The following is a 16529-nucleotide window of genomic DNA, read 5'->3' as shown; positions in this document are numbered from 1 at the left end:
TATATATATATATATATATATATAAAGAAGGACTAAAATACTTTTTAAAGCTTTGTGCGATGCTGTTGTAGATTTGCTGTACAGATTTTGAGCGAAAGCAAGCAGAAGAGCTTTTGATTACTGCTGTTTTCATTAGAGCGATGGTGAAAGTGCCAAAGAGCCATGTTTGGCTCTGGAGCTGCAGGTTTCAGCCTCCTCATCTGGTCCAAATCCAGACCAGATTTCAATTGAGAATTTGTAATGAGACTGGAACATGACTCTTCAAAGACACCATTCATTTCAAATATGATTATTGTTTCTTTTAACTTAATGAAACGTAAAAAAAAAAAAGAAGAAAAAAAATATCCAAGGTGTATCATTACCTTAGGAAGTCCCTAAAAAAGCTTGGTGATTATACCTCTGATCAATGAGATGCATGTTATTTCTATCCAGCTAAGATTACTTTTTTTTACCTTAAAATAGGCACAACATGACCTACACCCAGACTAAAGGGTTGTAGTATGTATATGTTATAGAAGGTATCAGGACGTTAATGCTACAGTAGATGTATTCTAACGCAGAGAACTGAGACGCACTCTTGTCCTATTATACTATCTCAGTTATAAATGTTGATTTCCTCTATTCTCGACTCATGCCAGAACGCCAGTGTTGTGCCATTTGGATAAAGAAGCTGTGTGACCCTACGATATGTGGTTCAGTTCTGATGGATCGAAAGAACCGCAACATGTATGCCCGGTTGATGCTTTGTATGCTCAAACGAGGCAACCTGGAGGCCCCTTTTACCACCAAGCCAGAACCTGGGAAGCTCAAGACACTCCCTGCTTACATGGTATGAAACAAATGCAGCACTTAATTCATGTATTTTTTTTTTAAAGATTTAAGAGTCTGTAACCATTAGATTAAACACATAACTTTTCCTATTAATCTGATTATGCTGTTTAATCTGTTCCTGTAGTCCATCTACTTTGACGAACCTGTGAGCAGTCGACGTATGGAGCAGAGCAACAGAGGTCTTCCTCACTGGGTGACAGGAGAGCTCAGTAGTTTGACTGAAGAAAGTTTAACCATGGATCTTAAGAACCAACCCAGTTCGACTCCCATCGCTGCTCATCACAGGTGGGTTACTGCTGGATTCCAACTTTTCATTCATCAACCTTCTGTCAAAATGTAAATATAACAATACAAATGTAAATGTAACCACTAACATTTTATTAGAAGTTGCTCTTTTTTGGATTTTACTATGAAGAAGTAAAAGTTAAAGCAGACTTTACTGTGGCTGCCTGTCAGTTTACTTCAAATTTTTGGGAAAATGCAGATCAGTAATTAACATTTTGGGGGAAATACAGTAAAACTTTGAAAAACTTTTTGATTTTAATGAGGGATGTTTCAATCATAAAACTGCCAGCTGCATGTAAGGAAACTAAAACTATTTTTCATAACAAAGCCCTCTTGATACATGCCCTAATGTTCAAAGAGTTAAATTGTATCGTAATAAAGTTATTATTCTATAAAGTTAGCAGAAGTATTGGACATTGGTTATATAAATGCAATATGCTTTGTGTTTCCAAAATGAGATGTTGACTCACACTTGAAAAAGTAGAACGTGTGATGACAGTTTTTTGGCTGATGCCCGAGCAAGAAAGCTTTTTATTTATTTCTTCAATTGCAAATGTCTCTTTAAATGCTCTTGAAGTCAAATTCTCACTGTCCCATTGTGTTATATTATTGTTTTGCTTTTGTAGAAGTGAATCGCATCAAAGCTAAAATTTTATTCTTAATGGAGTTTTATTTCACTGTGCAACAACTGACATGTTTTAAGTTAGAAGTGGCATATATGTTGCTGAAGGTTATAAATAAATGAACTTTGGTGAAGCATCAGGTTCAGTTAAAATAAAAAATAAATGGAACAGTGATGAGATAATTGCAGTTGGACCAACATATTCTTTAATATGCTCTTAATTTTCAAATTATACTGAAAATATGTTTATTCGTTTGTGTCAAACAGTAGATAACATCTCCTTAACGTAATGCCTTTTAACCTTATCTGTGCTCTGCTAGAGTTGGAAAACATACATTATGCAATATCATTGCTAAACACTGCAATAGAGGTTGTGCAATAAACAAAAGGCTCATTTTCTCTTATCTCTTCCTTCTGCATCAAGAGTGTTTCTCTCTCTCAGACACAGTGAACAAGATTGGATATGGGTGGAAAATGAGTCCATCTGATTGGATAAATACATGATTTCTCTGCAGATTGTAAATGCATGGCACTCCAAAAATACCTTTAAATTACCTCTGGCTCTAATCCAATAGTTCATATGTGAATAAACTATGGCTCATCTTGATATTACAGTGATGCTTATTTTTTTTAACTGTAATGCAGCCCCCAAAAGCTGTAATCTATACACAAATACAATCCTCATCATTTGCAGTGGTTTTTAAACTGATAATCATCGAAATAACCTGTCGATATTTAAATCCAATGCAACCATGAGGGCAGAGTGTAGTTCCTCAGGAGATAAGAGTCGCAGATGTCAAATAACAAATAACAAACATCCTGCATTTTAGTTTTTTTGTTGTTGTTGTCTTTTCTAAGGTCTAAACAGAACCTAACTTTAGCAACTGATTTCCTGCATACATTACTTTGGCTTCAATAGGAAAACAAAGCTTCGTTTTCTATCGAGAAGTATAATGTCTTTAAGACCAATTTGAAGCTTCTCATCAAGACTGAAGTAAAGTCCTGGTGCAATTAGATGTGTGGCTAATTGGATATTAAGCTAATGGCTAAAGGTTTTGCATGGAAATCTGCTTTGTCTGTTAAGGAGATGTTTGCCTTTATTAATCAAGCATCTGATAGAACTTTTTTGCTGAAAAGTTCTGCTACCCGACTAAAAACATTGAACTGCAGACACGGATAGTTTTTCTGACTGATTACCTGTCTTATTTGCTCACTAGCGCTATCTGTAAAGTCAAAGAATTGCCAAGGGCTTGCATCAGTCTGCTTGAGCTGTCCATTCTGAGTTTCAAAGAAAAAAACACTTCAAAACCAGCATGAGAGGATAAAGAACTTCTCATCTGCTCTTTCAATCATTCTGGTGCTTCTCTTCACTTGGTGAACTGGAGTTGTAACTCCACTGTGCAGAAAGGGCAAAGAATAAAGCATAATACATGAGTCTTTTCTGCAATCTATCATAACATGGAAAACATTCAGAATTTCCACCTGTTTTTAGCTTTAAACTTAGTAATTCAGTTAAATTATCTTGGTTTTTTTTATAACTAAAACCAAACGTGTCGGATGTGACAGCAGCTTACTTCACTGTCATCAGTCATCCTAACATGCTTGGGGATGTTTCCTCTGACTACAGGCAGTGGAAGAGGCTCCACAAAGCGATTTTAGCAGTTGCTAACAGGTTTCTTAAATTTAATTAGCAAGGAGAGGCAAATGGGAGCCCAGTGGCTTCATACTCTCATTAACATCATAAAACGGGAGCAGTGTAATAGGCAGAGATGAATATACACCAGGGCGCTGCATAAGAGAGAGTACAAGTCCACCGCTGTCATTTTAATCCATAGTTTTCTGTTGGGGCTGTGGAATTATGTCATTACGATTAGGAGCAGCGACACATACAGCTGTCACCTCTTAGAAAGAAGGGTATAAACATTAAAGAGGCCTGCTGGGGCCTTGCTGTGTGGCATTTCAACTCGCAGTCTAAAGGCGTGTAAGAGTTAACTGACAGCCCTCTCATTGAACCGTATCCTGGTTGCTGTTTATGCTTCCTGGATTCCCAGTCAGCCTCTTTGTAATATGATGCACCAAATAAAATGGTGAATTTCTCATTAGAGAACTGAAGCCTTGTCTGTAGTAAAGTGGAAACTGCTCTGTTTTTTCTTGGTCAAGAGACAAACCTTTGCTCCGTGTTCTGGATCTGACCTGTAAAAGAGAGTTAGAATAGAATAGAATAAAATAGAATAGAAAATAATTTTATTGTCCCACAATAGGAGAGCTCTGGTTATGGATAGAAACTGAAAGAGCAGAGCTACAGATGATGCCAATGGCTGACTTTATCTCTCAGGAAATAAACACATGAAAGGCTTTAAAGGAATAGTACACCCAAAACATGATTAGCCTTCATTTTCTACTCACCCCCATGCTGAACAACACTCTGGAGTACTTTTTTGATATCTTAAATTCATCTGGAGATCTGGGAGGCTTCTTGCTGTCTGCTGACATTCAAATAATGGAGGTCTATGGTGCCCGAGACAGAAAGGTCCATAAAAGTCCACAAAAAACGTGTCAATATTTCTCCATACTGCTCGTCCAAAGTATTCCAAGTGTCCTGAGTGGGTAGCATCCAGAATTTACTCGAAATGAAGTCATTTAGAATGTTTTTAGAGCATAAACAGTAGTGTATAGGATTTCCTGAAAGCGCGCGCCGGCGCGTTCATGACGCTACGGAAACCGCGGCAGACCAAGCCAGATGAAAGTGCGCATTCAGCTCGGCAAAGAACTCATGCTCTTCCTCAACACTGAAGTCCTCAGACATTTTTCTTTCGTTGTTTCTTTCTTTGCACAGGTAAACAGCACATTTCTTCTTCTACGCTTGCATTATCGGCAGAGCAGACGCTCAATGCGCACTTTCATCTGGTTTGGTCTGCCGGCTTCCGTAGCGTCATGAACGCGCCGGCGCGCGCTTTCAGGAAATCCTATACACTACTGTTTATGAAAATGAAGGCTAATCATGTTTTGGGTGTACTATTCCTTTAAACAGATTATAACTAGGGCTGGGTATTTTGGCCAAAGTCCTTAATCGATTCATTTCGATTCGATCTGCTTTTACAATAATGAAAGTGGTTCAACTGTTTATTTTTTCCTGTCTTATTAAACACCAAGTGCAAACTTTTAAATCAGAAAGTTTAAACTTAAGATGTGTACAAAACTGTCTCAAAAGTGCAAATTTGTTTGTGAAAAGTGAAGTGAAGCCTCGGCAGACATGCATGAGCTGCATTATCTCCATTGCAGAAACCATATTTGCAGCGTTGTCTGTAACAACTACAGGGTGTTTGCTGGTCAGCCCCCATTTGTTAATGTATTCAGTCAAACTATTGGCTATATTTCCAGCTGTCTGATTTGAAGTCATCCTCGTGGCCTGTAGCACAAGATGCGAGGTGCCAATCATTATCAATGTAGCGGGAAGTCACCTTAATGTCACATTTCCAGCACATTATCTTTAGCTGTTTTAAATCCAAAATGGTTCCAGACATCAGACTTCAGTTGGGAAAGCTTGCTGAGTGGTGTGTTACTTGGGTCGGCATTTGAATGTGAATGTAAAGGAATCGGTTCAAAATCGATTAAATCGATTTTTTTACCCAGCCCTAATCATAACATTTTACATTATTATACCAAATATACTAATAACTGGATTTATATGGGGCTGCTCAGTTGCGCAGTTGGTAGCACTGCTTGCCTTGCAGCAAGAGGGTTCTGGGTTTCGATTCCCGGCCCAGGGTCTTCCTGCATTGAGTTTGCATGTTCTCCCTGAGCATGCGTGGGTTCTCTCCGGGTACTCCGGCTTCCTCCCACTGTCCAAAAACATGATAGGCTTCTCTAAATTGTCCTTAGGTGTGAGTGTGTTTGTGAATGGTTGTATGTCCTGTGTGTCTCTGTGTTGCCCTGCGATGGACTGGCGACCTGTCCACGGTGGACCCCGCCTCTCACCCATTGACTGCTGGAGGTAGGTACCAGCACCCCTCGCGACCCCACTCGGGACAAGCGTGTCAGATAATGGATGGATAGATGGATTTATATGGTCTTGCTTCGATGTTTTTTTTTTGTAAGTGAAGCTCGATATTTTGTCATTTACACCGCTATCTGTTCAAGTCATTGTTCGGTCATGTGATGGGGATTGTGATGCATATTTGATAAGAAAAATAATCTTGAAGATAAACAGGTCACATCATCTTCAGGTTTGAGAAATCATGACCCAACATCATTCTAGGACTGTTTTTTTTTTCTTCTTTTTTGGCATATGGACTAACCTTGATTTCCACTATTTCAAAGTCTAATATCGTGGACTATTGGCCCAAACTAGCCCCGGTTTAGAAACCACCGACCTGGTTCAAGCTAATTGTTAAGATTTTAGGAGAATAATGAAGTGGTAAAATATCCTGTTATTATTACAATTTTTCTGTAACTTGCATTCAGTAAATGAGTAACAAAAAAAAAAGGCTAATATAATTTATGATAAGCTGATGATTTGTTTGCATCCTGAGTTCAGGCAGCGGCAGACTGAGAGAGAACGGGAATTTGAGCAGACTTCAAAGTTCAACATAGTGCACCATAGTCTGTGTTCTTTATAGTAGCGACCTTTAAACCTCTGTCTGTTGTCGACATGCTCAGCTTGGCGGCTGTTGGAGAAACTGAGTTGATATTAAAATAATTATTTTCATAGTAGAACCTAAAATTTGAACATTTAGTATTTCTTTTAAAAGATGAATTCATTGTTTGACAGAAAATAGATCACATAACGGGACATTCCCTTTATCCCTATGATAGATACGTGCGGTTATGATCACCGACAGTCTGACGGACAGATTTTTTTTTTTCTCTTATATCTTTTCATAAAATGATTGAGAGCTAAAAAATGTCATGTATGTGACACATTAGCAAAAACCAGAAACATTACGTAATACTTTTACTTTAAAGCTCAGGTTTTCATATCAAAAGGGATTTGAAAAGTTTTTTGCCTAAATACAATCTGTGTGTTAGACATGGAGGTTTCTTCTTCATGTGATTGTGGTGCAGTAGTTTAAATCCCACACTGCTCTGAGAGAAGAGCATTGAAGACAAAGATCCTGATAGACAAAATGAGCCGCATCAAGTCTTTTTAATCTGCTCGTTTTATTTAGATGATTCATCTAAATGGACTGGTAGGACAGAGTGTCCCGCTCTGATGTGGCAGTGTTTGATCTCCTCAGGTGGTGAATGTGATGAAGACCTATTTTTTCCTGAGGTTTAAAGATGTCATAAAAAAATGGATATATGTATGTCTGTCTTTGTATATGTTGTTTCAAATCTGACCACCAGATGGGGCTATTCTATTGTTAATATCACCTTTTTATCCATAGGAATCTGTAAGACAATCAAACAGATTATGAATCCAAAATACTTTGAAGCTGTTTTCATCTCCAACTGCTTGTTGTTGTTGATGCTGTGTCATATAAACTCTTCTCTTAATTTGACCTTCTTTCTCCTTTTTCACGTTTTAGAAGAGAGTAGTAGTTAAAATGAGTTGCAGCCTCTGTTTTGGAGGCTCCTTGCATGTTTTATTTCCTTGTTTTCCTCTTCTCTCTCCTTCACGTCTGTCTTCCATCTGTGTGCTTTCCATCCACATGTGAAAGCTCTTAGCCAGCTCTACACTTTTTTTTCTCCTTTTTTTTCCCCCTGGGGAAGTGTGACAGCAACATTGTATTTGCAGTTGTGTGAGTTACTTGTTTATTTTGGTATAAGTGTCTCTGAATTCCTCGCTCACGAGTTTTTCCCTCTGATCTTTCCTGGTTTCGGTTTTTGGTGGAGGTTGTGCAGGGACGTGGGGATTTTTGTAACCCAAGGTCAAACATTTTCTAGGGGTGCTTGAGGCTAAGACCTAGGCCCGCTGGCTCTGCACCTGGAGGTCAGGCTGGAGCTTGGATGTCAGGCGGCTTTAATCAGCCGAGCTGCAGCTTCTGTGCCTTTACGTTATGGGTGCTCTTTTTGTGTGTGTGTGTTGCTCTGGCTTGGCTTGCCACTGCTTTGATCTGTGGGCCTCAGACTTCAGACACATCTGATTCAATTATCTTCATCCACCTGTTGACTTAGAGGCCCAAAAAATTGTGAGGCTTGGCCCCTCCATCAGAATTGCATAGCTCCACGTGTGTGAGTGTGAATGTGAGCACATAATACCTTACTGCTTTTATTCAAACTTTTTATTGAACCATTTTTAATTTTCATACACATACCCCACATAATAAACTACAATATATGTTGTTAACCAGCCTAGACACATGTGATATGTTGAAATTTAACAGCTAAAGAGGGATGTTTGCAGAGTTGATGTATAGTTTGTAATAATGACTTTGATAACTTGTAGTACAAACCTGAAACAGACCAGGTTAAGTTTTGCTTTAGGTTACTAAAATTAAAAATTTCATTCTGATGGATGTTATAAAAACTTACACAAAACCACACTTCAGTTTTTATTTACACAAGACAACAACTCTAAAGTCCATGATTCAATGTTTGAAACCACTATGTTAGCAGAAACTTGAAGTGTTTTAAACTGTATGTTTTTTTCAGTCTCTCACATCATTAGCAATGAATTGTATTATTTTTTTTCATATGTTTTTTCATGCTTCTCTTAAGTTCCCACCACAGCATTATAACCGGCTACAGGTTTGAACCTTTACTGATGGCACGCCCGCTTCTTTCTCTTTTGGCATCATTATACCCAGTTTGGTCCAGGTTTCAGCTGTTGGCTGAAGATCCTTCCATTTAGCTCTATAATACTTTGGTGTTTCCACAAGTGGGAAACACAGAAGGTAAAAGGATTACATGTCCAGTGGTTCAAATCATTATCCTTCCACCACCGTGCTGAAAGGTTCATGTTAGACTTTTTTTTTTAATTTCTAATTTAGTTTCTATTGGAACTAACTTAACTCTACATCAAATTAGCATTCAATCAAAGCTATCTGCAAATCACACACCTAGCTAGACTTTGGATTACAAACAACAATAAAGCAAGTCATATTATATAAAGTTTCAAACATAAATGTAAACTAGATTTAAAAACACTACACTGATCTAGACCCAGTAGAGCATAGAAGAAAACATTGAGACGTTAGCATCGATTTAGAACGAAAATTAACGGGGGGTGTTCATTCATGATCACATGACTGATCCTCCCTATAAATTTATGTAAGTTTTAATCTAAAGGATTCCAGTTGGTAGTTGGGTAAGTCCAACAGCATTAAAAACATATATATTGCACTACATAGCAGCAAAGACCAAACACCACTGTTGAATCTTCTCATGTCGTTTGCAGATGCTTCCCTCACCTCAGGATAATAAATGATTGAAACATTGATTCAGATAGTATTTAATTGACGGCCTTATTTAAGGTTCATACTTTACTATAAAAATGCACAATACAATAAAACAGAGATGTCACTGCAAAGGTCTTTTAAGAGTGAGTTTCTATTAGAATTGCAAACAGTTTTCAAACATGGGATGGAAGTTGATGTTCCACCATATCTACTTCAGCAAGTTGCTTTAAAAATACCAGCATGCCAGCTAGATGGGAAACGTTATGACATCAGCATCACCTTTAACACACCAATGATGGCTTATAGAGTCTATCAAGAGGTTACTGTGATTTTTTTTTAAGTTACTTTGAGTGTTGCATAGGTTGACTTTGAAGGGAATTTGCTCCAGACAGCAAACTGGATCAAGTCCTGATTTTGTTGGGTTATTCATGCTTGCACATGATCAGTTAGTTGAATAGAATGTATCAGAAGTAAAAGGCTGTAAAGTTGTGCTTAAATTTTCGCCTGCTGCTTCTCAAGCCGGGCTTTAACTTTGTTAGATTAAATATATAATCATGGTTTCTGTTTTTAATAGTAAACCCGGTGGAAACTAAAAAGTTTCATCATGTCCTGATTAGGGATGGAACGGTTTATGAAAACCGTCCAAACCGTTCGGTTCGACTGTCTCGGTTCGATTCACGTGTGTTTCGTTCGGTTCATGCGCTGCTCCATTTTCTCATAGGCGAAGCATTTACACTCCAGAGCAGAAGGTGGCAGTACTGCGACCAAAGCCAACCACCAGCAGTAAACAAGAAGAAGAAGAAGCGAAGCAGCTTAGCCGGGTGTAGCAGAAAAAAATCAGTTGTTGTGAATTGTGTGGGTATGGCGAGTGGGAAAGACCAGGCGTTGGAAGACGCGCCAGCAGCACTTTATAGGTCTGCTGTATGGGAGCGCTTTGCATTTAGAGTGACCTACGATGACGGCGGAAAGAAAGTTGTGGATAAAAGTGCAACAGTGTGCAAGCATTGTGCAACACGTGTTGTACTATACAAGACATAATAGATTCTCCTAACAATCAACATATACCGAACCGAAAACCGTGACCACGAAACCGTGAACCGAACCGTGGATTTTGTGAACCGTTCCATCCCTAGTCCTGATGTGTAAAAATCCTGAACTAAAAACTGGTTTGATTTTTTAATTAATAGATGGTTTTCCAAAAATTTAAAACAATGATGAGCAATTGCCATTAAGTTATTTTACAGTATTTGATCATTTTCGCCTACAAAAACATGGGAAAATGTTTATCATGAAGGTGTCTTCAATCTGGCACATTTAAAGAAATTAATTACAAGAAACACAACTTGTATCTACAGTTTCTTTTAAGAGTAGTTTGAACGACTACAGAGAACAAATTAAACTCATTACTTATCATTATGTTGGCTCCTCTTAACCAAACTGCTAATTTCTTAGCGGTTCAATTTTTGAAATAGAGAATAAAAACACATTTGACCTTCTAGATTTAAACATACTTTGCTTTATTTTATTAGTTGCTTTGACAAGATGCAGAAGAGCAAATAATTAGTTCACACCCAGCAGCTCTGATAGAACTATATCTTCTAATAAAAAAATCAACATCCCTGACGATACATATACATTAGCTTACAGAAAGAAAAAAAAACTCACATCCCCAAACATCAATCTATTGTTTTGTGATTTTATATGATAGACAAACACAAAGTACTTAATTATTGAGAGGTTAAAGGAAGAGGAAGCATCATCTTCGAATGCCATTCAAATAAGAAAAAGAAAATGTTTATTTGTACTCTTCGGGCTATCACTTTCAGACTGCAGTTTATTGCAATTTCAACAGGATTTCCTTTTTCTTTTGTCAACAGATTCAAACTTTTACCCGTGTCTCTCTGCCCTCATTCCTCATCTGTGTGCTGCATTCAGTGGTTCAAATTATGCCGTTTATCCACTAATAATGTGCTTTACTAGTCCTTAAAAATTCTTCACAGAATCACAATGTTTTCTCTGCTTAATTGCATGTTTATCTGGGTTTTGTTTTAGAGTGTCAGAGTAAATGGGACTAAATTCATAAGCAATAAAATGGTTGTTGAAGTGCACATCCTTTGCAAGATGCTTTTAGAATTACTAGCTTTTAATTAAAGTGGCGTATTTGAAACAGTACATCACTTCACCCAGAGGTAAACTTCCCAGAAACCATTAATGTAAACATTTGTTTAGAGTTTTCAGGGACAAGATGATTTAAAAGGCTTATTAAGATCTTCTAATATTTAGTTTTTTGTGTGTGTGTCTGCCTTTTTTGATAATTGAGATTCAATTTAAATTGTACACAAACAAAGAAGGAAAATCCCATGTATTTTTCATAGTGCCACAGCCGCCCTTTCAGAAAGCCAAGTGATGTCTTTATAAGATGTTTAAAAATCTTATTTTCTTTTACTGTGGCTCCACATCCGCTTGGCATTCCAGCATTTATTCACTCAATTAGTGTTAGTGGGCTAATAACATCCTGTGTGCCGGCGCCTAATGAGATTGTTAGCTCAGTGATAGTGTGCAAGGGTATATGGGTCTGCATATTTTAAAGGAGTGTGTGTATCAGGATAGCTGCTACTTTTTTTACACCATGACAGACATGGTGAGAGACAGTCACTGACGTGTCTGATTGAAAGGGAATGGTTAGAGTCTTAGCCAGGCTTCCCATATGTTGCACATGGAAACCGAATGAAGAATGGCGTGGACATTTATTGTTCAGATGGGATGGATTGCAGACCGCAAACCATGCAACCAGTGCCAGATGTTGATGTGCTCATATGTAGGAGGGAGGGGGGCTGCCGATGCAAGCACATTCAGATACATGCAGGGAGGCACGAACAGACCGCAGGACTACACACCTAGATATTTTAGGTTCCATTCTTATGACATGAGTTCCTCTGTTTCTCTTTCAGGAGGATGCTGTTTGAGGAGAAGGTAATTCCTAAACCAACGTCCTCCAGTCCACAAAAGCAGGGTTCCACAAAAGATGGAAGAAGGGTTGGTTTTTTTGTTTTTTTTTATCTCCCAGCTGCAAAATATCTTACAGAAAAGGTATAAATTAATGCCTTTCTGAAAAAATGCTCTGAATAGACATTTAATTATTAATAAAAAACATACTGGAGCGGTACCATAAAACCCTATTTTTGACCATACTAGGATGGTGAAAAACACTTTAACCCTGTCAGCTATTTATTTACACAAATGGTTTTTATTCATGGGAGATTTAAATGTGCTTGGTATGAGGTTTTTCGGATTGCAGGTCGGTCTTTTTCTCACACCTTATCACTTTTTAGGGTCTGACTCTACAACCCTCCCATCATCTTCTCGTTTTCCTCTTTTAGAATAATCAGACCCAATGTGATAAGACAAGTAATTAGCCAAAACCCTGAAGAAGAGACTCTACCCAGCACTTTAACTAATGATCATTTGGTACAGCGTTTGTAGGGGAACACGTGGTAGACATGGTGCTTGAAAGCTGGGGTGGTTTGTGTCCTACACCTCATAAAAAGACTAGCTTAGGCCCCGTCCACACGAAGTCAAACCCTGGCCTAAACGCACAAATTTTTCACCAAACCAGCCTCTCATCCATACGAAGCCGGCATTTCGGGGTTCTGTAAATGATCTTTTTTTTTATTAAGCCTTCAGAGTGGGAAGATTTTGAAACACCGTTTTCGCGTTTCCATCTTTAAGCTCTAACCGCATTTTTTTTCTTACACGCATGCGTCATAGCATCGCCTCTAAACACGCATGCGCGACACAGTATCACAACAACAATGGCGCCGTACTGTGTTGAATGGTTGCTGCTCATGCTACTCACCCTGCTGTCGGGCTTACAACAGAATCTTCTTCTTCTGGAATATCTCCAGGAAGAACAGAGCAATATCGACGACATAGTTCAGCACCTGAATTTGACTGAACCACGAAGATTGACCCGCAGGGCAGCCATGTATAAATATTAGTGCGCATGCCCAACATTTCGTCGCCTATTTTTGCTTTGGCACCACAGCGCCACTTACAGGCCTGGCATACATTTTGCAGCGTTTTCATGCATTCGTGTGGACGATCACATTTATTTTACGTCTCCGTCTTTAAGACAAACTTTCTGGAAAATATTAGCGTTTCGTGTTCGTTTTGACTTCGTGTGGACGGGGCCTTAGTTGGCATGAAAGTCAAAAAACAGCTAATTCATAACCTTATCTTTACTCCCAAAAATGTTATTGGCATGGTAAACTTGAAAAATCATCTTCCTTCAATGGTATGAAGAATGATCAAAGTCAGAATATGAGCTGAGCCCCTGTCCTTGTTTACTCTGACCCTTACAGATGGCCGTTGTTGGATGTGCTTTTTGGACACTCAGTTTAGGGGAATGTCCTTTGGCCATTCGCACACTTGCTAGTTTTTTTGTTTTTTTTTTTACACTAACTGATCAACTTGTGTGGCACATGACCTTCTTTACAACCATCTATTGCAGGATGTGTGATAAACGTCTAAAATTGGCTAAATGGTAACACTAACTATGTAGGTAGCGTAATTTGCGGGAACTTATTTCCTTTATTTGCTTTCCTTATTCTGTCAGTTGTTAGCTGTCTACTGGTGCCCCTGCATTGTCAAAAAAGGAACTGCAGAATCCTAAAAGGTATAGTGGAGGATTTTTGCTAATTTTTGAAAAGACCTGCCCTCTACACTATTAAAAAAAATGCACAAGCACAACCCTGTACCCGCTCCCCAGGGGGAACGCCTGTGCGTGTGAAAGCATGCACAATCTCCGTTTCTCCTCATGCGCGCTCTGTTTAGAAGTCGCTGTTCTTATCTCTCATTCAAGCTTACTTTCCAAAAGAAGATTTGCAATTTTTCCACTATGTCAGACTCACCACCGGTTAGTGAAAATGGGGACGAGCACATAGGGCGGCCTTAGGTAAACATATATCCAGAATGATTGACAATTAGGAGGACCACTTACTTTAATGATCCACCTGGAAAAAAAGAACATCCTCCTATATACTTATGTACATCATGTTTTTTTAAAAATAAATATTTCTTTTTGTTTAAATGAAGACTTGCGTAACATTTGTTATCATTGTGTCTATTCAATGGAGGAAGCAAAGTTGACATATTTTCAAGTTTAGGCCTTCTTGCATGGGCATGAAAAAGGCTTAACTAATTAAAGATGATCTACCAAAACTATTTTTTTCCTATTTCTTTTTCGTTGCTCTTCCTAAAACAGCTAGAACATTTATAAATAAAGCAGTAGGGCGATCATCTGCTAATATTTGCAGCCAGAAATAATTAGGAACATCTCTAAACTGTGCTTTAAATTTTGCTTGCCCTTCAAAGCCCATGATATGCTGATTTAAGCAGTCAGTGTAGTGCATTCCCAGCATTCCCATACGCTGAAATGAAACATTTATCCTGTTTGTCTGAGGTTGGAGCTTTGAGGTCGCATTACTATTCTAATCAGAGGAGGCATATAATCCTTAGCTATTCTATTCATCCGTTTCCCTGTGCCAGCGCCATCCTGCTGAGGTCCTCCCAAGGTCCGCACTCCATTAGATTCTTATCACATTCAACAACGTCTCCGTTTCCTATTGCTCCTTCACCTTTATTAGATATTTCCCGTACTCGTGCTTCTGCTGCACAAAGTTGACTTGGGTAAGCAGATCTAGTATCAACAAAACCCCTGGAACCATTTGAATTATCGTGCATAATATGAATGTGAGGCCCAGCTGTAACAAAAGACTGAAACAATTTCCAATGGAGGGGAGTCTAGCTGCACATATACTTTAGGAATTTACTGTTGGACAGATATTATGTTCAGCTGCTTCACATCTGGAGAACTAAATGATTGAATGAACAGAATGGGAATATGTTATTGGATGTGGAATAAAGTGTTGTTGGTATTTAAGGAAGAAAGACTAGATTCATTTTTATAAAGGTGTTAGAATAAGTGAAAAGGCAGTAAGCCATCAGCAGCTGATCTTTGTGTTGTAAAACAATAAATAAAACATTTTTTATTTTATTTTGTTTCACTATTTCTCTTGATGCAATTTTTTTTACACCAACTCTTTCTTCTCAGGTGGATGGGCTGCTCAAAGCAAACGCGTCTTGCGATGACAGTGACCTGGAGGCTTGCCTTAACAGCTGGAACCTTGGGGTGAGTTAAGGGGGATGCCGTTAGGATCCTGGGTACTGAGGGGGATCCAGCCAGTACCCCCACTTTAGTTCTCTGCAGTAAATGCAGTTAGTGCCAAGAGTAAACATCTGAAAAGTCTGAGAAGATGTCAGCTTTTGTTAGAAACAACAAAAAAAGAAGCTTTTTGTGCTTTGTGTCCTACCAGAATTACTTATTTTATTTCTAACCATAAATAGAGCAGCGTCAGTTCATCATTTGGTTATGCATTCCTTTTTTAAATTCATATTAAACCCCAGATCTTGCCGTTAAAGAGATTAATATAAAGTGGCTTTATTCCAACAAAAATGTATATTTAAAAGGCAAGCTTGGAAAATACACAAAGCTTGGACAAGTCTGTTAAATGTATAATAAAAGTTGTACAAAAAATGGATTTAATAATGGTTAGAAACACGGAGCTGCACAACAAGTTCAAAGCTTTCATCCAGTTAAAAACAAAACATTAATTCTACACAGCATTATTCAGATTAAAATGGCGGGGCAGTTGAATAGTTTACCACAGGGTTCCTGCGGGTCCTTAAAAAGTCTTAAAAGGCATTGAATTCTTCAAAATAAAACTAAGGCCTTAATTGGTATTTAAATGTCTTAAATCAGTCTTTCATAGGTCTTAATTTTTAAAACATCATAAATAGGATTATATTATTAAGATTTATTTTTGTAATCTAAATAAAACATTAAAATTGACATTTTTTTTTATTATTTAAAAAAAATAACGGCTCGCCATTATTGCTTCCATCCCAATAGCGGAACCAATAAAGCGTTGTTGTGGCCGGGACATTTGGGAGATGCACCATTAACTTTTTGTCTGGAAAATATGGGCAAGTGTAAATGTTAGAAAAATTGGCTATCCAGCCAAGAGTTTTCTCCATGGCTAAAACCAGTACCAGGGGACATACGTGAGGCACAGTGTATTTTGTGTAAGAACTTATTCAAGCTCGGAACGATGGGAATTAAGGCAGGGGAGTCGCACATGCGAAGCACAAAACACAAAGCGTCAAACTTGAGTTACTGAGAAACAGCCGGTATTTCTCAGTTTTGTTCCACCCTTGTCTCTGCAACACCTCCACTTATCACCATATCAAACAGAAAACAATACAAAGAAAAAATGGCAGAATTGCAACAGGTGGAGGACGAACTGAAGAATGCATGCAGTACCATGCTATAGCTGCAAAAAATACTTAGCACTGGTTATGTTGTGGCTTTAAAACTGATTTGTTTTGTTCCC

At 38.2% G+C, this 16529-nt stretch overlaps 1 protein-coding gene across 1 annotated transcript in view; it reads left to right on the top strand.

The window, feature by feature from the left end:
- cep112 (centrosomal protein 112kDa) overlaps positions 1-16529 on the top strand; it is a 108272-nt gene that overhangs the window by 1039 nt on the left and 90704 nt on the right. The window contains exons 2-5 of the mRNA XM_015387031.1: positions 639-829; positions 956-1116; positions 12030-12114; positions 15191-15268. Of these exons, the coding sequence (XP_015242517.1) occupies positions 639-829; positions 956-1116; positions 12030-12114; positions 15191-15268 (515 nt within the window). The remainder of the gene's footprint in view (positions 1-638; positions 830-955; positions 1117-12029; positions 12115-15190; positions 15269-16529) is intronic.

This window comes from Cyprinodon variegatus, unplaced genomic scaffold, assembly GCF_000732505.1.
Source record: "Cyprinodon variegatus isolate N-32 unplaced genomic scaffold, C_variegatus-1.0 Scaffold384, whole genome shotgun sequence".
Taxonomy (NCBI): domain Eukaryota; kingdom Metazoa; phylum Chordata; class Actinopteri; order Cyprinodontiformes; family Cyprinodontidae; genus Cyprinodon; species Cyprinodon variegatus.
This window is presented reverse-complemented; position numbering and strand designations above follow the sequence as displayed.